Source organism: Oncorhynchus tshawytscha, linkage group LG12 (genome assembly GCF_018296145.1).
Source record: "Oncorhynchus tshawytscha isolate Ot180627B linkage group LG12, Otsh_v2.0, whole genome shotgun sequence".
NCBI lineage: Eukaryota > Metazoa > Chordata > Actinopteri > Salmoniformes > Salmonidae > Oncorhynchus > Oncorhynchus tshawytscha.
The window spans coordinates 26,117,275-26,139,027 of NC_056440.1; the positions used below are offsets into that span (position 1 = coordinate 26,117,275).

The window sequence follows — 21,753 nt, forward strand, 5'->3', positions numbered from 1 at the left end:
TATTGTAATTGTTTTTAATAACCTGCCCAGAGACTGCGGTTGAAAACTAGCCGGCTGGCTAAAACCGGCACTTTTACTGAAACGTTGATTAATGTGCACTGTCCCTGTAAAAATAAAATAAACTCAAACTCAAGTAATTAAAGAGGAGCAGTAAAAAAATAATATATACAGGGGGGAGCCGGTACAGAGTCAATGTGCGGGTGCACTGGTTAGTTGAGGTAGTATGTACATGTAGGTAGAGTTAATTAATTAAAGTGACTATGCATAGATGACAACAGAGAGCGGCAGTGGTGTGGAGAGGGGAGGGGGCAATGCGAGTAGTCTGGGTAGACATTTGACTAGATGTTCAGGCGCCTTATGGCTTGGGAGTAGAAGCTGTTTAGAAGCCTCTTGGACCTAGACTTGGAGCTCCGGTACTGTTTGCCATGTGGTAGCAGAGAGAACAGTTTATGACTAGGGTGGCTGGAGTCTGACAATTTTTAGGGCCTTCCTCTGACACCGCCTGGTATAGAGGTCCTGGATGGCAGGACGCTTGGCCCCAGTGATGTACTGGGCCGTTCGCACTACCCTCTGTAGTGTCTTGCGCTCGGAGGCCGAGTAGTTGCCATAGCAGGCAGTGATGCAACCAGTGCTCTTGATGGTGCAGCTGTAGAACCTTTTGAGGATCTAAGGACCCATGCCAAATCTTTTCAGTCTCCTGAGGGGGAATAGGTTTTGTTGTGCCCGCTTCACGACTGTCATGGTGTGCTTGGACCATGTTAGTTTGTTGGTGATGTGGACACCAAGGAACATGAAACTCTCGACCTGCTCCACTGCAGCCCAGTCGATGAGAATGGGGGCATGCTCTGTCCTCCTTTTCCTGTAGTCCACAATCATCTCCTTTGTCTTGATCAAATTGAGGGAGAGGTTGTTGTCCTGGCATCACACGGCCAGGTCTCTGACCTCTTCCCTGTAGGCTGTCTCGTTGTTGTCGGTGATCAGGCCTACCACTGTTGTGTCATCGGCAAATATAATGATGGTGTTGGAGTCATGCCTAGCCGTGCAGTCATGAGTGAACAGGGAGTACAGAAGGGGGCTGATCACGCACCCCTGAGGGGCCCCTGTGTTGAGGATCAGCGTGGCAGATGTGTTGTTACCTACCTTTACCACCTGACGGCGGCCCGTCAGGAAGTCCAGGGTCCAGTTGCAGAGGGAGGTGTTAAGTCCCAGGGTGCTTAGCTTATTGATGAGCTTTGAGGGCACTATCGTGTTGAACGTTGAGCTGTCGTCTATGAATAGCATTCTCACATAGGTGTTCCTTTTGTCCAGGTGGGAAAGGGCAGTGTGGAGAGCAATAGAGACTGCATCATCTGTGGATCTGTTGGGGCGGTATGCAAATTGATATGGGTTTAGGGTGTCAGATAAGGTGGAGGTGATATGATCCTTATCTAACCTCTCAAGGCACTTCATGATGACAGAAGTGAGTGCTACAGGGCAATGGTCATTTAGCTCAGTTCACTTTCTTGAGTACAGGAACAATGGTGGACATCTTGAAGCAAGTGGGGACAGCAGACTAGGATAGGGAGAGATTGAATATGTCCGTAAACACTCGAGCCAGCTGGTCTGCACATGCTCTGAGGACACGGCTAGGGATGCTGCCTGGGCCGGTAGCCAAGCAAGGGTTAACACGCTTACTCACGTCGGCCACGAAGAACGAGAGCTCCCAGTCCTTGAGAGTGGCCCGTGTCGGCAGCACAGTGTTATCCTCAAAGCGGGCAAAGGTGTTGTTTAGCTTCTTCGGGAGCAAGACGTCAGTGTCCGCGACGTGGCTGGTTTTCCCTTTATAATCGCAGATTGTCTGGAGCCCCTGCCACATACATCTCGTGTGTGAGCCATTGAATTGCGACTCCACTTTGTCTCTGTACTGACGTTTTGCCTGTTTGACTGCGTTGCGGAGGGCATAACTGGACTGTTTCTATTTAGCCATATTCCTAGTCACCTTGCTGTGGTTAAATGCGGTGGTTCACACTTTCAGGTTTGCGCGATTGCTGCCATCTATCCACGGTTTTTGGTTTGAATAGTTTTTAATTGTCACAGTTGGATCAACATCCCCTATATACTTCATGATGAACTTAGTCACCATGTGTCAGCGTATAGGTCAATGTTATTCTCAGAGGCAACCTAGAGCATATCCCAGTCCTGGTGATCAAAACAATCTTGACATGGATTCCGATTGGTCAGACCAGCGTTGAATAGACCGTGGAACAGGTACTTCTTGTTTGAGTTTCTGCCTATAGGAAGGGAGGAGCAGAATGGAGTCGTGATCTGATTTGCCGAAGTGAGGGCGGGGAGGGCCTTGTAGCCATCCTGGAAGGAAGAGAAACAATGTTTCAGAGTTTTTGAAGCGTGAGTATAGGTCGATAAAACTTAGGTAGCGTTTTCCTCAGATTTGCTTTATTAAAGTTCCCAGCTACAATAAATGTGGCCTCAGGATATGCGGTTTCCAGTTTGCAGTGTAGTCCAGCGTAGTTCCTTGAGAGCCGTCGTGGTACCGGCTTGAGAGGGAATATACATGGCTGTGACGATTACCTCCTAAGACAATTATCTTAGGAGGTAATGCGATCAACATTTGATTGTGAGGTATTCTACGTCGGGTGAAAAAAATTACTTGAGTTCCTGTATGTTACCACAATTTCGCCATGAGTAGGTAATCATGAAGCATACACCCCCCACTTTTCTTCTTCCCTGAGAGTTCTTTATTCCTATCTGCGCAATGTACTGAGAACCCAGCTGGCTATATGGAAGGGGACAGTATATCCGGAGAGAGCCATGATTCCGTGAAACAGAGTATGTTACAGTCCTTGAAGTCTCTCTGGAAGGAGATCCTCACCCTGAGCTTGTCTACTTTATTGTCCAGCTGACTGAACATTAGCGAGTAATATACTCAGAAGCGGTGGATGGTGTGCCCGCCTCCACTCCAAATACCTCTTCTCCACTGGCGGCGTCTTGGAGCAGCCATTGGGATAAGTTAAATTGCTTTGGGGGATACCAACAAAGGATCCAATTCAGGAAAGTCGTATTTCTGGTCGAAGTGGTGGTGTGGGGGCTGTGCTTTGGCAAAGTGGGTGGGGTTATATCCTTCCTGTTTGGCCCTGTCCGGGGGTGTCCTCGGATGGGTCCACAGTGTCTCCTGACCCCTCCTGTCTCAGCCTCCAGTATTTATGCTGCAGTAGTTTATGTGTCGGGGGGCTAGGGTCAGTTTGTTATATCTGGAGTACTTCTCCTGTCCTATTCGGTGTCCTGTGTGAATCTAAGTGTGCGTTCTCTAATTCTCTCCTTCTCTCTCTCGGAGGACCTGAGCCCTAGGACCATGCCCCAGGATTACCTGACATGATGACTCCTTGCTGTCCCCAGTCCACATGGCCGTGCTGCTGCTCCAGTTTCAACTGTTCTGCCTTCTTATTATTCGAACATGCTGATCATTTATGAACATTTGAACATCTTGGCCATGTTCTGTTATAATCTCCACCCGGCACAGCCAGAAGAGGACTGGCCACCCCACATATGCTCGCTCTAATTCTCTCTTTTTTTCTCTCTCTCGGAGGACCTGAGCCCTAGGACCATGCCCCAGGACTACCTGACATGACTCCTTGCTGTCCCCAGTCCATCTGACCGTGCTGCTGCTCCAGTTTCAACTGTTCTGCCTTATTATTATACGACCATGCTGGTCATTTATGAACATTTGAACATCTTGGCCATGTTCTGTTATAATCTCCACCCGGCACAGCCAGAAGAGGACTGGCCACCCCACATAGCCTGGTTCCTCTCTAGGTTTCTTCCTAGGTTTTGGCCTTTCTAGGGAGTTTTTCCTAGCCACCGTGCTTCTACACCTGCATTGCTTGCTGTTTGGGGTTTTAGGCTGGGTTTCTGTACAGCACTTTGAGATATCAGCTGATGTACGAAGGGCTATATAAATAAATTTGATTTGAAACGCTGGCGAGTTACTGCCGCTCTGATATCCAAAAGTTATTTCTGGCTGTGTGTAATAATGCAAAAAACACTCTGGGCTAATAATGTGAGAACAACAACAAAAATATAAGTTGCTTAGGAGCCAGAAACAGGACGGCCATGTCGATCGGCGCCAACTCTGTGTGTGTACCTGACAGTGCGTAGACACATCTTCTCTCTGGGGAACTCCCGTGGTCCCTCCACGCTGTCGTCCTGTCCATCAGTTTCCAGGTACACATCCAGACAGACACCCAGACGAGCTACCTGATTGGTCAGCAGCTGGTGGCCTGGGCGGGGCCCCTGGAGCTCTGATTTGAAAACGTTCACCTCACTCTCCATGGCCTGGGGGAGGGGTTAGATGTGTCAATCACAGCCGGTGAGTGTCTAACCACTAACATCAAAGGGCATTACAGCATATAGATTTGCCCTCCCCTGTGATAGCGTCTCGTATTCACAGTGTGTGATGGGTGTGTATACTCACTCGAAGGTTGTCGTCAGTACGTCCACTGCGCTCCCCCTTCCAGCTGATTGAGACAGCAAAGAGAGGAGAAATGACTGGGTAACGGGGGTTCAACACCACCGCAGCCTGAAGACGAGCTGGAAGGGAAAAAGATAACTTATTTCCCTGACTTTTCTAAAGAATTTGTCCAAACAAAGCAGACAGGCCTCCAATTCTTCAGGAATGTCTTAATATATTACGTAGTGAATCATCACTTTAACCCCTAGTAATTACCTGTTCCTCTCTCCAACACGGCCATGAAGAAGAGGTCAGTTTCCCGAGCCAGACCTGCTTCTGACACATGCTGCGTGAACACCAGATTCTATAGAGCGAGAGAGAACACAAAGAATAGTAAACTATATGGTTTATTTAATTAAACCACAATGCCTTTTATAGCCACACCATCTACACAGCAGCTACAATGAGAGTCAGAAATTGTTATATTGAGTGTGAGGTTGAGTTGTAGTCAAAGTTGTGTACCTCCTGTGTACTCCTCGGTTGTGTTGACAGCAAACAAAATGTGAGGAAGTGTTTTGTGTGTTCGTACCGTGTACTCCTGGCGTGTGATGGTAGTCCAGCGAGCCAGGCGAGAGAGAACCTTAGCAGGGAACAGGTGCTTGCACTCACAGGACACTGGAACAATACTGTGCTCTGAAAAACACACACGCATACAATACCTTAAACATGTATTTTATTGTCTGTGTGTGTACCCAGTGATGAGAAATGTGAGGAGAACTGTTTGTGCAGGGCCAGGCGTGTGTATACCTAGTGAGGAGAACTGTTTGTGCAGGGCCAGGCGTGTGTATACCTAGTGAGGAGAACTGTTTGTGCAGGGCCAGGCGTGTGTATACCTAGTGAGGAGAACTGTTTGTGCAGGGCCAGGCGTGACAGGACTCGTCCTCTCAGCAGCTTCATGGTGCTTTCCATGTGACTGGCACTCAGAGAACTGCCTGCATGCAAACCCTGAAACACACATGGTAGGCTTAAAACACACACACACACACACACACACACACACACGGAGAGAAAGAAGCACACCATAGCAGCAGACACTTCATTAAATGCAATGGGAGGGCCACACACACACACCTCTGGGGCGTCACTGGGGAACTTCAGTCCTCCCAGACTCTGCACCCACAGGTAGGGATGACCCAGTTCTGCCACGTAGTCTCCAAATGAACTGATCCTACAATAACACAAATTATATCAATTAATACTGATCCTACAATTAAACAATATCTGTACTGATACTGAAGCAACTGTACACACTGTGTATATAGGTGTTGGGCTTTAGGACAGCATCCTTACCCCACTTTATCAAACTGGTAGCGATTAGAGGGGTTGGGCGTTTCGCACCCCTGGTCGTTGGCATACAGGCAGTTGAGCAGCGTGCCAGAGTTTAACAGCTCCCTGGCAGAAAATAGAATCATTACAAGACAGACAGACACGCACTCCCCAAACTCCACACACACACACGCAAGCACACACACACCCGGCGCTGATGGCTCCAGTGAGATCTGTGGCGGTGGAGACTTTGGCCTTGACAGTCATGATGTTCAGGTTCATCAGGTAGTAGAAGAACAGATGCAGCACACTGCCGTCTAGACACAGAGGGACAGGGGTTCACTTAGTATGATGCGATCTATTCATAATATATACATAATAGGCTATTTAGCAAACAGGGAGATAAGACATTGTGTGTGTGTGTGTGTGTGTGTGCATGTATCGTGGATGGAAAACTGCAAACAGGGAGATGAGATGAGACATTGTGTGTGTGTGTGTGTGTGTGTGTGCGCATGTATCGTGGATGGAAAACTGCAAACAGGGAGATGAGACATTGTGTGTGTGTGTGTGCCCATGTATCGTGGATGGAAAACTGCAAACAGGGAGATGAGACATTGTGTGTGTGTGTGTGTGTGTGTGTGTGTGTGCCCATGTATCGTGGATGGAAAACTGTATCTGCCACAAGACAGCCCAAAGGCCGGCAGATGGAAATATAGAGATGGCAATCTTAGCGTTCAAAAGCATTGTATGCAGCCAGCAATACACTTGTATCCCCCGTGGACTGGTTTGTACCTAAAACATTGTCCATTCAGGCTGCAAAGGCGTCAAATTCCTCAACTGTATTTAATGGGGAGAAGGCAGAAAAAAAAAAAAAAAACTGGGAAAATATGCGTACTTTATGAAACACCATTTTCTATCACCATGCTAGAGTAGCTAACGCCTAGAAATGCTACTTTCTGATGTTGCGCCCGCTTTCATTCAGTGGTGAAACATTTTAATATTTTAATAACATTTTAATATGTTTGTAGGAGCACGTCTTTGGTAACTGGACAAGAGGCTGTCTTTGGAAATGGGGGTGGATAAAAGTAGAATGGAGGATGTACGGCAGGTAGACCTATGTGAATTGTGAATAATGCAAAAGCATGACGGCAAAAGCTTCATGAGTAGATCATTTAGAAACCCTTTATGGAAAGGCTACGTGGCTAATGAATGGCCAGGATAAGGAAGACAGCAGACGCATAGCTGTTGAACTAGCTTTCATTATAGTAGCGTAAGGGTAGCCTGAGGCCTTGCAAGTTTCTGAATATAAGTGTCACTGGATTATCTCATCTCTCGTTCCATGATGGGCATATAGCCTACATGGAGGGTATTTTAAGCACATCCAAAATAATAACATGAGCTGGCTAAAATAATGTACAATCGCCTACATAGATAAAAAGGGGATGTCCGCTCACTGTTTTGCTGCTGCCAAACTTTGGTGATTAAGACTCATTTCAAAGCGGACTCATGAGTCAAACTCTTCATCAACAGTCTTGACTACTTGACGAATGAATTGGACAGGGGAAAAAAACAGCCTTCATTGAGAGGGGGGAAAAAAACACGAGTTTGTGTTTCTAAATACAAGGTTTATGGGCACAAAAAGCACATCTCTTGTTCCATGTGTATATGGGCACTGTGCTTCACGGCTAGATAGGCTGCACTTCCAATGTTAAAATCCATGCCATAACCCATGTTAAAATCCATGCCATAACCCATGTTAAAATCCATGCCATAACCCATGTTAAAATCCATGCCATAACCCATGTTAAAATCCATGCCATAACCCATGTTAAAATCCATGTCATAACCCATGTTAAAATCCATGCCATAACCCATGTTAAAATCCATGCCATAACCCATGTTAAAATCCATGCCATAACCCATGTTAAAATCCATGCCATAACCCATGTTAAAATCCATGCCATAACCAACAGTGTTAGCGCTAAGACCAGCTTTCGGTTGGTCTTAAATAGCCCTACCAGCTCATAATGAAATTGCCACTTCGGCGTACGTTTTCAAGGACAAACCTCAGATATTGCCACCCCTCCCACTTCAGCGCAAGTGAGCTCATATACGACAGGTAAATAACCAATCCTGGCGCTAGGGTTTGAAAATAGAAGAGCGATGGCTACATAGCAGCCAAAAACAGAGTTCACAAGTACTATATAGGATGAAGTGAGGCATTATCTTGCTGACAGGGGAAGGAGGGGAGGAAGACAGGAACTGGGGAATGGAGAAGAGGAGGAGGGGAGGGAGAGATGGTAAAGAGGAGGAGGGATGAGGTGAGAGGGGAGGGGGATGTTCTGCATTGCAGGCGTAACTCTATCCACTGGCAAGCAAGCAGGGAGGAGCGGATGGTATGCGTGTGTGTGTGTGTGTGTGTGTGGAGCTGGCAGCGATGTTGCGCTGCAGGCAGGGAGGAGAGGACGGTATGTGTGTGTGTGTGTGGAGCTGGCAGCACTGTAGCGCTGCAGCACTCACACCTTATTTTAAGCACATTTACATCAGCCTCCTCTCACGCTCTGTTGTCCTCTAAACCAGTGGTTCCCAACCAGGAGTACTAGGACCCATGGGGGTTACTGGGCCTATCCACAGGGGGTATTTTAGAAGACTCATGAGACCATAGGCTTCAGTTGGTGGTACAGTAACTGAAAAAGGTTGGGAACCACTGCTCTAAACCATGAAGCAGCTTTTGGCGGTTTGCAGCAGTAAAAGCTGCGTATGTGTTTGTGTATATTTGTGAGAGAGTGAGTGTGTGTCTGGGTGTCCGTCTCTCAGGGTGCCATTGGGTTCTGTCTGACTGCAGAGACAGGAGAGACGAGGCGACATTGCGTAACCTTAGTAGGGTTGTTGTTGATTACACTAAATTAACAATTCTTGTTCAATCTATGCACTTAACCATCACCATATACACTGCACCACAAAATCCTTATCACCACCATTAATATCCATTTCTAACAGTCATATACAGTTGAAGTCGGAAGTTTACATACACTTAGTCATTAAAACTTGTTTTTCAACCACTTCACAAATTTCTTGTTAACAAACTGTAGTTTTGGCAAGTCGGTTAGGACATCTACTTTGTGCATGACAAGAAGCTTCTGATAGGCTAATTGACATCAATTGAGTCAATTGGAGGTGTATCTGTGGATGTATTTCAAGGCCTACCTTCAAACAGTGCCTCTACTTGACATCATGGGAAAATTAAAATAAATCAGCCAAGACCTCAGAAAAAAAAATGTAGACCTGCAAAATTTTGGTTCATCCTTGGGAGTAATTTCCAAATGCCTGAAGGTACCACGTTCATCTACACAAACAATAGTACGCAAGTATAAACACCATGGGACCACATAGCCGTCATACCGCTCAGGAAGGAGACGCATTCTGTCTCCTAGAGATGAACGTACTTTGGTGCGAAAAGTGCAAATCAATCCCAGAACAACAACAAAGGACCTTGTAAAGATTCTGGAGGAAACAGGTACAAAAGTATCTATATCCACAGTAAAACAAGTCCTATATCGACATAACCTGAAAGGTCACTCAGCACGGAAGAAGCCACTGCTCCAAAACCACCATAAAAAAGCCAGACTACAGTTTGCAACTGCACATGGGGACAAAGACCGTACTTTTTGGAGAAATGTCCTCTGGTCTGATGAAACAAAAATAGAACTGTTTGGCCATAATGACCATCGTTATGTTTGGAGGAAAAAGGGGAGCAACATCTCAAGACATCAGTCAGGAAGTTAAAGCTTGGTCGCAAATGGGTCTTCCAAATGGACATGAACCACAAACATACTTCCAAAGTTGTGGCAAAATGGCTTAAGGACAACTAAGTCAAGGTATTGGAATGGACATCACAAAGCCTTGACCTCAATGCTATAGAAAATATGTGGGCAGAACTGAAAAATCATGTGCGAGCAAGGTGGCCTTACAAACCTGACTCAGTTACACCAGCTCTGTCAGGAGGAATGGGCCAAAATTCACCCAACTTATTGTGGGAAGCTTGTGGAAGGAAACCTGAAACTTTTGACCCAAGTTAAACAATTTAAAGGCAATGCTACCAAATACACTCAATTAGTATGTAAACTTCTGACCCACTGGGAATGTGATGAAAGAAATAAAAGCTGAAATAAATCACTCTACTATTATTCTGACATTTCACATTTTTAAAATAAAGTGGTGATCCTAACTGACCTAAGACAGGGAATTTTTACTACGATTAAAATGTTAGGAATTGCGAAAAACTGAGTGTAAATGCATTTGGCTAAGGTGTATGTAAACTTCTGACTTCAACTGTAGCTCTGAATGATGTCATTTCTCCCCTTTACTGTCCCAGAGAGACTAAGAAGCAGTGACAGCGTCCTGCTGCCTGTCACACAGGAACAGTGTGTGTGTCACTGAGGAGCAGTGACGGAGTACTGCAGTCTTTCACAGAGATAAAAAAAACAGCACTATCTGTGAGAGGCTGACACACAGAAACTACTGGAATAGAAAGTGTGTGTGTGTGTGTGTGTGTACCTTTGCATCTGAGGTCTAGGCAGAGGGAGAGAGGGTGTCTCTTCAGCATTTCACGTCTCTTATCATCCAGCTGTCCACCTGTAGTAGGTCTCCTCCTCTTCTACACACACACAGAGAATTACCATTACTATGTAATCACGCTGTCATGTCCTACTGCTCATTAAATCAGATGTACTGATGTCTACACTAACTTAACCAAACATTAGGAACACCTTCCAAAAATGGAGTGGCAACCCTCCCTCTTTGCCCTCAGAACAGCCTCAATTTGTTGGAGCATGGACTCTATGAGGTGTTGAAAGCTTTCCACAGGGATGCTGATCCATGTTGACTCCAATGCTTCCCACAGTTGTGTCAAGTTGCCTGGATGTCCTTTGGGTGGAGGACAATTCTTGATACACACGGGAAACTGTTGTGCGTGGAAAAACCCAGCAGCGTTGTACTTCTTGACACAAACCGGTGCACCTGGTACCTACTACCATACCCCGTTCAAAGGCACTTAAATATTTTATCTTGCCCATTCACCCTCTGAATGACACACATACACAATCCAGGTCTCAATTGTCTCAACGGTTAAAAACCCTTCTTTAAAAATCGGTCTCCTACCCTTCACCTACACTGATTGAAATGGATTTAACAAGTGACATCAATAAGGAATCATAGCTTTCACCTGAATTCACCTATTTTCTATACTCAGTGTGTAAATATATAGATATATATTTAACCTTATGCCTTATATAGTGCACTACTTTAGACCAGAGCACTGGTAAAGCGCATTGGAATGTATTCTGATCCTTTACTTTTTCCACATTTTGTTAGGTTGCAGCCGTATTCTAAAATACACATAATATCCCATAATGTAAAGCAAAAACAGTAAAAAAAAAAAGAAATGATTGCTAATTTATACGAAAATTTAAACTGAAATATTACATTTACATAAGTATTCAGACCCTTTACTCAGTACTTTGTTGAAGCACCTTTGGCAGTGATTAAATCAAATCAAATGTATTTATATAGCCCTTCGTACATCAGCTGATATCTCAAAGTGCTGTACAGAAACCCAGCCTAAAACCCAGCCCCAAACAGCAAGCAATGCAGGTGCAGAAGCACGGTGGCTAGGAAAAACTCCCTAGAAAGGCCAAAACCTAGGAAGAAACCTAGAGAGGAACCAGGCTATGTGGGGTGGCCAGTCCTCTTCTGGCTGTGCCGGGTGGAGATTATAACAGAACATGGCCAAGATGTTCAAATGTTCATAAATGATCAGCATGTTCGAATAATAAGAAGGCAGAACAGTTGAAACTGGAGCAGTAGCACAGCCAGGTGGACTGGGGACAGCAAGGAGTCATCATGTCAGGTAATCCTGGGGCATGGTCCTAGGGCTCAGGTCCTCCGAGAGAGAGGAGAGAATTAGAGAACGCACACTTAGATTCACACAGGACACCGAATAGGACAGGAGAAGTACTCCAGATATAACAAACTGACCCTAGCCCCCGACACATAAACTACTGCAGCATAAATACTGGAGGCTGAGACAGGAGGGGTCAGGAGACACTGTGGACCCATCCGAGGACACCCCCGGACAGGGCCAAACAGGAAGGATATAACCCCACCTACTTTGCCAAAGCACAGCCCCCACACCACTAGAGGGATATCTTCAACCACCAACTTACCATCCTGAGACAGGGCCAAGTATAGCCCACAAAGATCTCCGCCATGGCACAACCCAAGGGGGGGCGCCAACCCAGACAGTATGACCACATCAGTGAATCAACCCACTCAGGTGACGCACCCCTTCCAGGGACGGCATGAGAGAGCCCCAGTAAGCCAGTGACTCAGCCCCTGTAATAGGGTTAGAGGCAGAGAATCCCAGTGGAAAGAGGGGAACCAGCCAGGCAGAGACAGCAAGGGCGGTTCGTTGCTCCAGAGCCTTTCCGTTCACCTTCCCACTCCTGGGCCAGACTACACTCAATCATATGACCCACTGAAGAGATGAGTCTTCAGTAAAGACTTAAAGGTTGAGTCCGAGTTTGCGTCTCTGACATGGGTAGGCAGACCGTTCCATAAAAATGGAGCTCTATAGGAGAAAGCCCTGCCTCCAGCTGTTTGCTTAGAAATTCTAGGGACAATGAGGCCTGCGTCTTGTGACCGTAGCGTACGTGTAGGTATGTACGGCAGGACCAAATCAGAGAGATAGGTAGGAGCAAGCCCATGTAATGCTTTGTAGGTTAGCAGTAAAACCTTGAAATCAGCCCTTGCTTTGACAGGAAGCCAGTGTAGAGAGGCTAGCACTGGAGTAATATGATCAAATTCTTTGGTTCTAGTCAGGATTCTAGCAGCCGTATTTAGCACCAACTGAAGTTTATTTAGTGCTTTATCCGGGTAGCCGGAAAGTAGAGCATTGCAGTAGTCTAACCTAGAAGTGACAAAAGCATCGATACATTTTTCTGCATCATTTTTGGACAGAAAGTTTCTGATTTTTGCAATGTTACGTAGATGGAAAAAAGCTGTCCTTGAAATGGTCTTGATATGTTCTTCAAAAGAGAGATCAGGGTCCAGAGTAATGCCGAGGTCCTTCACAGTTTTATTTGAGACGACTGTACAACCATTAAGATTAATTGTCAGATTCAACAGAAGATCTCTTTGTTTCTTGGGACCTAGAACAAGCATCTCTGTTTTGTCCGAGTTTAAAAGTAGAAAGTTTGCAGCCATCCACTTCCTTATGTCTGAAACACATGCTTCTAGCAAGGGCAATTTTGGGGCTTCACCATGTTTCATTGAAATGTACAGCTGTGTGTCATCCGCATAGCAGTGAAAGTTAACATTATGTTTTCGAATAACATCCCCAAGAGGTAAAATATATAGTGAAAACAATAGTGGTCCTAAAACGGAACCTTGAGGAACACCGAAATTTACAGTTGATTTGTCAGAGGACAAACCATTCACAGAGACAAACTGATATCTTTCCGACAGATAAGATCTAAACCAGGCCAGAACTTGTCCGTGTAGACCAATTTGGGTTTCCAATCTCTCCAAAAGAATGTGGTGATCGATGGTATCAAAAGCAGCACTACGGTCTAGGAGCACGAGGACAGATGCAGAGCCTCGGTCCGATGCCATTAAAATGTCATTTACCACCTTCACAAGTGCTGTCTCAGTGCTATGATGGGGTCTAAAACCAGACTGAAGCATTTTCTATACATTGTTTGTCTTCAGGAAGGCAGTAAGTTGCTGCGCAACAGCCTTTTCTAAAAATTTTGAGAGGAATGGAAGATTCGATATAGGCCGATAGTTTTTTATATTTTCTGGATCAAGGTTTGGCTTTTTCAAGAGAGGCTTTATTACTGCCACTTTTAGTGAGTTTGGTACACATCCGGTGGATAGAGAGCCATTTATTATGTTCAACATAGGAGGGCCAAGCACAGGAAGCAGCTCTTTCAGTAGTTTAGTTGGAATAGGGTCCAGTATGCAGCTTGAAGGTTTAGAGGCCATGATTATTTTCATCATTGTGTCAAGAGATATATTACTAAAACACTTGAACGTCTCTCTTGATCCTAGGTCCTGGGAGAGTTGTGCAGACTCAGGACAACTGAGCTTTGAAGGAATACGCAGATTTAAAGAGGAGTCTGTAATTTGCTTTCTAATAATCATAATCTTTTCCTCAAAGAAGTTCATGAATTTATCACTGCTAAAGTGAAAGTCATCCTCTCTTGGGGAATGCTGCTTTTTAGTTAGCTTTGCGACAGTATCAAAAAGGAATTTCGGATTGTTCTTATTTTCCTCAATTAAGTTTGAAAAATAGGATGATCGAGCAGCAGTAAGGGCTCTTCGGTACTGCACGGTACTGTCTTTCCAAGCTAGTCGGAAGACTTCCAGTTTGGTGTGGCGCCATTTCCGTTCCAATTTTCTGGAAGCTTGCTTCAGAGCTCAGGTATTTTCTGTGTACCAGGGAGCTAGTTTCTTATGAGAAATGTTTAGTTTTTAGGGGTGCAACTTGCATCTAGGGTATTGCGCAAGGTTAAATTGAGTTCCTCAGTTAGGTGGTTAACTGATTTTTGTCCTCTGGCGTCCTTGGGTAGACAGAGGGAATCTGGAAGGACATCAAGGAATCTTTGTGTAGTCTGTGAATTTATAGCACGACTTTTGATGTTCCTTGGTGTTCCTTGATTACAGCTTTGCGTCTTCTTGGGTATGACTCTACAAGCTTGGCAGACCTGTATCTGGGGAGTTTCTCCCAACCTTCTCAGCAGATCCTCTCAAGCTGTGTCAGGTTGGATGAGGAAAGTTGCTGCACAGCTATTTTCAGGTTTGTCCAGAGATGTTCGATTTAAGGTTTAAGTCTGGGTTCTGGCTGGGCCACTCAAGGACATTCGACGACTTGTCCTGAAGCCACTCCTGAGTTGTCTTGGCTGTGTGCTTAAGGTTGTTGTCCTGTTGGAAGGTGAACCTTCACCCCAGTCTGAGGTCCTGGGTTCTCTGGAGCAGGTTTTCATCAAGGATCTCTCTGTGCGATGAGCCGTTCATCTTTCCCTCGTTCCTGACTGGCCTCCTAGTACGTGCCACTGAAAACATCACCCCAGCATTATTCTGCCACCACCATGCTTCACCATAGGGATCGTGCCAGGTTTCCTCCAGATGTGACACTTGGCATTCAAGCCAAAGAGTTGAATCTTGGTTTCATCAGACCAGAGAATCTTGTTTCTCATGGTCTGAGAGTCTTTAGGTGCATTTTGACAAACTCCAAGTGGGCTATCATGTGCCTTTTAATGAGGAGTGGCTTCCATCTGGCCATTCTACCATAAAGGCCTGATTGTTGGAGTGCTGCAGAGAGGGTTGTCCTTCTGGAAGGTTCTCCCATCTCCACAGAGGAACTCTGCAGCTCTGTCAGTGACCATCGGGTTCTTGGTCACCTCCCTGCGAAGGCCCTTCTCCCCAGATTGCTCAGTGTAGCCGGGCGGCCAGCTCTTGGAAGAGTCTTGGTGTCTCCATCATTCTTCATTTAAGAACGAAAGAGGCCATTCAATGCTGCAACATTTTTTGGTACCCTTAATCCAGATATGTGCCTCGACACAATCTTGTCTCGGCGCTCTCCTGGCAATTCCATCAACCTCATGGCTTGGTTTTTGCTCTGACATGCACTGTCTACTGTGGAACTTTTTATAGACAGGTGTGTGCCTTTCCAAATCATGTCCAATCAATTGAATTTACCACAGGTGGACTCCAATCAAGTTGTAGAAACATCTCAAGGATGATCAATAGAAACAGGATGGACCGGAGCTCAAATTGCACAAGTTGCAATTTTGAAATTGGGTAGTTCATCATCAGTTGCATACCTTAGAGAACCATTTATAACTATTCAGAAATGTCCAGATCAACCCATGTCAGATAACCCATAGCCCATGTCAGATAATGTTTTTTAGCTAGGTTTTTTGTGGTAATGTTGGAGTCACTCAAATGTCACAAGAATACACATTAGACATGGCAAAATGTTAAGAATTGCAAGATTATTATTATTTTTTTTTAAAGTAAACAGTTTGTGTCATGAACAGTGCTTGTTTCCATAGAAATAGACGTTGCAGGATGTTCAACAATGCTGGAAGGGGGGCCTGAGTGAAAAGGTTTGGGAACCCTTGATATAGGGAATAGGGTGCCACTTGGGAAGCAATCTATAAATGATCATCTGTTATTAAGATGATAGGAGGAGTATTCAATAGAGACAATCAGATCATACATATTTCATAGAGAAAGAGAAGGGCTAGCTGGCGGGAAGGGAGGGAAGAGGGGTGAAAAGGAGTTTCAGCTGAGGTTTGGCAGAGCAGCAGTAATGTGTCCAGGCAACCACAGACAGTTGCTTTCAGCAGAAATATGAATCAATCAATAAATAATAACATTAGGCAATTTAAAATGTGTGTACGTAGGAGAGTTGGGTATAGGAGAGGTGAACTCGTTGACCCTGACATGTGTGTGTGTGTGTGGTATTACAGGGGCCTCTAGTGGCAGCATGGTGTGGGATACTCTCACACTCACCGTTTTCTCCTGTTCCTCCTCTGCATCAGAATCCCCAGAATCATCATCTAGAGAGGAGAGACAATCAAATGACACACACAGTCAAAATACACATACACGTTTCTCTATTTAAATCACTGCCCTATCGAACACTCACACACACACATAATATAGGGTCATTAACATGCAGCCAGGCAGGTGTGCTGCAGTCTTACCCTGGGAGTCCTCTGGAGGTTTAGACAGAGCTTTGGCCTCGTCCACGTCTCCACTGATGGACACACTCAGGCTCTTATCTGAAACACACACAAACACAAAACGCATAAAAACCGCATGTCCTCATCAAAATGGATAATGTGACAATTTAAAAAAATGTCTGGCACACAGTCGCGTTCACAAATTTAAGTGAACACACACAAACGCTCACCGCAGGCCTGTCCGTAAGCGCTGGCCTGTACCAGTAGGACATAGAGAGAGGTGGGAAGGTGGCGGGCGATCTCTGTCTGTCTCTGGGTCTGTTCAAATGGCATGGAGAGATACTTCTGGACTGGGAGGGATGCCTGGGGAAGGGGACAGGTTTAGGCTTCAGGCCTGGAACGTCACATGAGTGTGAGTTACAAAGAGTGTATGTTACCTGCATGATAGCGTTGAGTCCAGGCTGTAGAGAACTCAGGTGTTCCTTCTTCACCTCAATGCCTTTCTGGATCTTCTCCTTACTGGAGAGAGACTCCTTGTACTGCTCAGCCAGCCTACACACACACACACAACAGTGGGAGCTCATGTACTGCTCAGCTAATCTACAGAGCAAGAAAGGTTTCTCAGTGTGTGCGGCACCTCTTCCTTTGCTCCAGTTCCCAGTCCAGCCTGGCCAGCGTGAGTTGGTGGGTGTCGTCCTTGGTGAGGGGGGTGCGGGATACCTCAGGGGGGGCCTCCTGGTAGAACTCATCTACACTCACAAGATCTATCTCCTCATGCTTTGACCTGGACACACACACACGCAGAGGACATCAACTTTGAAAATATACTATTAACGTTAGACATTGTGCCTCAAAACTCTTAAGCTTCTCGTTCCTGGACAAATGCGAATTAGAACCCCCTCTCCCCCTGGTACTGACTTGAACTCCAGACACTTGCTAATCTCCTTCTGCAGGTGCATGACCTCATAGAGCAGGTTCTGGAGCTGCAGGTGCAACACATCTACTCTCTGCTTGCCCTGGAGGAGGGAGAGCGGTGAGGAGAGTCAATAACTGATTTTGCCGTGTGTGTGTAGAGGGAACTGTGAGTGTGAAAAATATATATATATATATATATATATATATATATATATATATATATATATATATATATATATATATATATATATATATATATATATATATATATGTGTGTGTGTGTGTGTGTGTGTGTGTGTGTACCTCATGCGTCTGGTCTCTCCCCCTCTTCAGTCTCATGTGAGCCAGGCGGTTGAGTTTCTTCAGACTCATAAAGTGGATACAGCTCTGCATCCTCTTCTGTTCTACCTCAGCACACTGGAGGGAAGGGCAGACAACATGGGGGTTAGAGCAACAACTATCTTTTAACACCGAGTAGTGTCTGTGTCAAGGTTTCCTGTCAGGAAAATTTGCTGCCAGACAAGCAACTGGGAAGATTTACATTTATCGGATATTTGGGTGCGTAACCCATTAGACCGTCCACCCACGCAGCGCTGTGAAATGTGAATGTTGAACTTTATTGGCACACATATCCAGTATAAATGTTGGAATAAATAATGAAACAAGTTTGACTGGCCAAACCCTCCTCGAACCCGGACGATGCTGGGCCAATTGTGCGCCGTTTCATGGGTCACCCAGTCGCGGCTGGCTGCGACAGTCTGGGATCGAACCCGGGTCTGTGGGGACGCCTCTAGCACTGCGATGCAGTGCCTTAGATCGCTGCGACCACTATGGAGGCCCTGCCATGTCAATTTTTACATGGCGGGAGATCATTCCTGCCAGAATAAGGTACTGTTTGCAAAAACCCAACATCCTTGTGTTTTCAGAGTCATTACAGAGTTTGACAGGTGCTGTTCACAGATAGAGCCAAAAAACAAGAACTGATTAGAGTACAATTATGCTTAAAACAAAGTACAGCGCACATATTTCATATGAATGGCCTACATTTAAAACGTTTTGGAGAAGGCAAGTCCACTTTCTCATCCATAAATTAATGCAAGTGCGCTGTTCAGCAGCTCATGTCAGTGGGATTGGGGGGTGGCTTTTCATTAGCAAGGATGTCTACTGTGGATCGCTAAAATAACTATTATGATCACACTTACTCAATTTAAATATTATGTGGACACCTACACATTTGGCAGACAAGTGTGATATATCAGTTTAGTCCTCACGACCAGAATAAAAACTACTCAATTGAATGAAAGAAAAAAACAAATCCCTTTCCAATCATCCTTGCTTTCTCTCTTAGCAGATGACCAACATCAATTTAGGGAATTCATCTTTCAGAACATTCACACCTATCCTACTGGTCAATAAGCACACAGTCGTTGGGACACTTTCCTACGTGTGCAAGTCAGTCGCATTCAGTATTTTCATATTGAAAAAATGCAACTGGTAATAGGGGCTAAAGTCAGACTTCACATATTGGTGCCAATCACTAGTAGCCTAAATCTCCTCCAATTGATGGAGAAATTCGGAGTGCTGCTGACAAGTTCGAGAGAATCGGCCAGAACCAGCCGCAATGCCTTGCTAAAGGCAATTCCTATCCAACATAATCGGTCTGAGTCTACATTAATGAAATATCATAGGCCTAGTTTTACTATTGATAATTAGATTATATGGCCAATTGAAGAAAATGAATTATTACCAGGTAAAAAAAAAGAGAAAAAAAGGTTTCTTCTAAGCTATTGAATTTGTGCATGTTTTTAATTTGTTCATAAATGTATTACTAGGTTTACGGATTAGGCTAGTAAATGTTTCAAATAATCCGCCCAACCCCGTTTTATTCTTTCTACAAGGAAGGCAACAAAAGGAGCGCATGCTTCCTGTGACTCGTTCAATTGCATGCAGCTCAGATTTTTTATAGGCAAAGATATAATATAGGCTGTTTTCAGACAGGTTTAAACATGCAGCCGTGTCTGTGCGAGTGGACGAAAGAGTCACATATGAAGGAGTTTGTTTCTTCTGCAGCATTCACCATATAGCACTTTGAGGCGGTGCTTCGATCTGCTTAACAGATATAGCCGTACAGAAGGAGGTTCATTCTTAAAGCATTATATTGTAAATTACAAGAGTTACTCTGGTAGGCCTAAAACATTCTTCCTCACCTCAAGTTTAACTGTCGGAGTAGAGCTGGGCAATATGGACAAAAATCCATATGGCACCAGGCCAGAGTTTGGGAAAATCTGCTTTAAACTAGTACTACTAGTTTGATGGTTGTAGCCATTAATTTTCACACTAACAAACACCCATATTAGCAAACTCAATTTCCATCTTCACATCTCTTTAGTATAGGCTACTTATCGTAATGAACAAGATCTGCAAAATGTCTGCGATCAAAGTGAACGGTCTCGATCATTTTAGGTTTATCGTCCCAGCTCTATGTTGGAGTCAGTCGGAGTGCCAATGCACACTGCCTTCATATCATCGGCCTACAGTATAATAGGCTAATAGCCACACCAAACCTTCAAAAAAGTTTCCAAACATTATTAGGCTAATATCAAAATGAAGTCATTGTTTATAGGGAAAATACAAGCAGGATATTATATTGTGGTAAACACAACAGAGTTAATTTGGCCAAAGAAAATGGATCAACAGAAGGAAAAGAAAACACCTGCGAACTAGTTTAAACCTTCACAAAAGTTTTGAACAGGCTATATTGCAGCAATTATCAAGAAAGACTAGTGCCTACAGTATCCAACAAATGACAGCAACAAGCTAATGAGCTAATGATAACAAGCTAACAAGCTAATGATACAGTGCCTTGCAAAAGTATTCATCCCCCTAGGTTTTTCCTACTTTGTTGCATTCCAACCTGTAATTTAACTAGATTTTTATTTGGATTTCATGTAATGGACATACACAAAATAGTCCAAATTGGTGAAGTGAAATAAAAAATAAATACTTGTTTAAAAAAATTCTAAAAAATAAACAAAAACGGGAAAGTGGTGTGTGCATATGTATTCAACAACAGACATAAACTGAACAAGTTTCAAGACATGTGACTAACAGAAATGGAAAAATATGTCCCTGAACAAAGGGGGGGGGGGGTCAAAACCAAAAGTTTAAGTCAGTATCTGGTGTGGCCACCAGCTTCATTAAGTACTGCAAGTGTATCTCCTCCTCTTGGACTGCACCAGATTTGTAAGTTCTTGCTGTGAGATGTTACCCCGCTCTTCAACCAAGGCACCTGCAAGTTCCAGGACATTTCTGGGGGAATGGCTCTAGTCCTCACCCTCCGATCGAACAGGTCCCAGATGTGCTCAAAAGGATTGCGATCCGGGCTCTTCACTGGCCATGGCAGAACACTGACATTCCTGTCTTGCAGGAAATCACACACAGAATGAGCAGTATGGCAGGTGGAATTGTCATGCTGGAGGGTCATGTCAGGATGAGCCTGCAGGAACGGTACCACATGAGTGAGGAGGATGTCTTCCCTGTAACGCACAGCATTGAGATTGCCTGCAATGACAACAATCTCAGTCAGATGATGCTGTGACACACTGCCCCAGACCATGACGGACCCTCCACCCCAAAATCTATACCGCTCCAGAGTACAGGCCTCGGTGTAACACTCATTCCTTCAACGATAAATGCAAATCTGACCATCACCCCTGGTGAGACAAAACTGCGACTCCTCAATGAAGAGCACTTTTTGCCAGTCCTGTCTGGTCCAGCGACGGTGGGTTTGTGCCCATAGGCGACGTTGTTGTCGGTGATGTCTGGTGAGGACCTGCCTTTACAACAGGCCTACAAGCCCTCAGTCCAGCCTCTCTCAGCCTATTGCGGACAGTCTGAGCACTGATGGAGGTATTGTGCAATCCTGGTGTAACTCAGGCAGTTGTTGTTGCCATCCTGTACCTGTCCCGCAGGTGTGATGTTCGGATGTACCGATCCTGTGCAGGTGTTGTTACACATGGTTTACCACTACGAGGACGATCAGCTATCCGTCCTGTCTCCCTGTAGCGCTGTCTTAGGCGTCTAACAGTACAGACATTGCAATTTATTGCCCTGGCCACATCTGTAGTCCTCATGCCTCCTTGCAGCATGCCTAAGGCACATTCACACAGATGAACAGGGACCCTGGACATCTTTCTTTTGGGTGTTTTTCAGAGTCAGTAGAAAGGCCTCTTTAGTGTCCTAAGTTTTCACAACTGTGACCTTAATTGCCTACAGTCTGTAAGCTATTAGTGTCTTAATGACCGTTCCACAGGTGCA

General features: G+C 45.0%; 1 protein-coding gene across 2 annotated transcripts in view; it reads right to left on the bottom strand.

Annotated features, from left to right (window-relative positions):
- Positions 1-21,753, bottom strand: part of LOC112262810 (THO complex subunit 5 homolog) — a 32,777-nt gene that overhangs the window by 3,608 nt on the left and 7,416 nt on the right. For both annotated transcript variants that reach the window (XM_024438585.2, XM_024438586.2), the window contains exons 4-19: positions 17,740-17,853; positions 17,440-17,537; positions 17,159-17,305; positions 16,959-17,073; positions 16,752-16,884; positions 16,543-16,620; positions 16,349-16,395; positions 10,328-10,427; positions 5,979-6,087; positions 5,795-5,896; positions 5,576-5,672; positions 5,338-5,449; positions 5,034-5,137; positions 4,721-4,808; positions 4,469-4,584; positions 4,139-4,329 (exon numbers count right to left, since the gene is read on the bottom strand). In XM_024438585.2, coding sequence (XP_024294353.1) covers positions 4,139-4,329; positions 4,469-4,584; positions 4,721-4,808; positions 5,034-5,137; positions 5,338-5,449; positions 5,576-5,672; positions 5,795-5,896; positions 5,979-6,087; positions 10,328-10,427; positions 16,349-16,395; positions 16,543-16,620; positions 16,752-16,884; positions 16,959-17,073; positions 17,159-17,305; positions 17,440-17,537; positions 17,740-17,853 — 1,751 coding nt within the window. The remainder of the gene's footprint in view (positions 1-4,138; positions 4,330-4,468; positions 4,585-4,720; positions 4,809-5,033; positions 5,138-5,337; positions 5,450-5,575; positions 5,673-5,794; positions 5,897-5,978; positions 6,088-10,327; positions 10,428-16,348; positions 16,396-16,542; positions 16,621-16,751; positions 16,885-16,958; positions 17,074-17,158; positions 17,306-17,439; positions 17,538-17,739; positions 17,854-21,753) is intronic.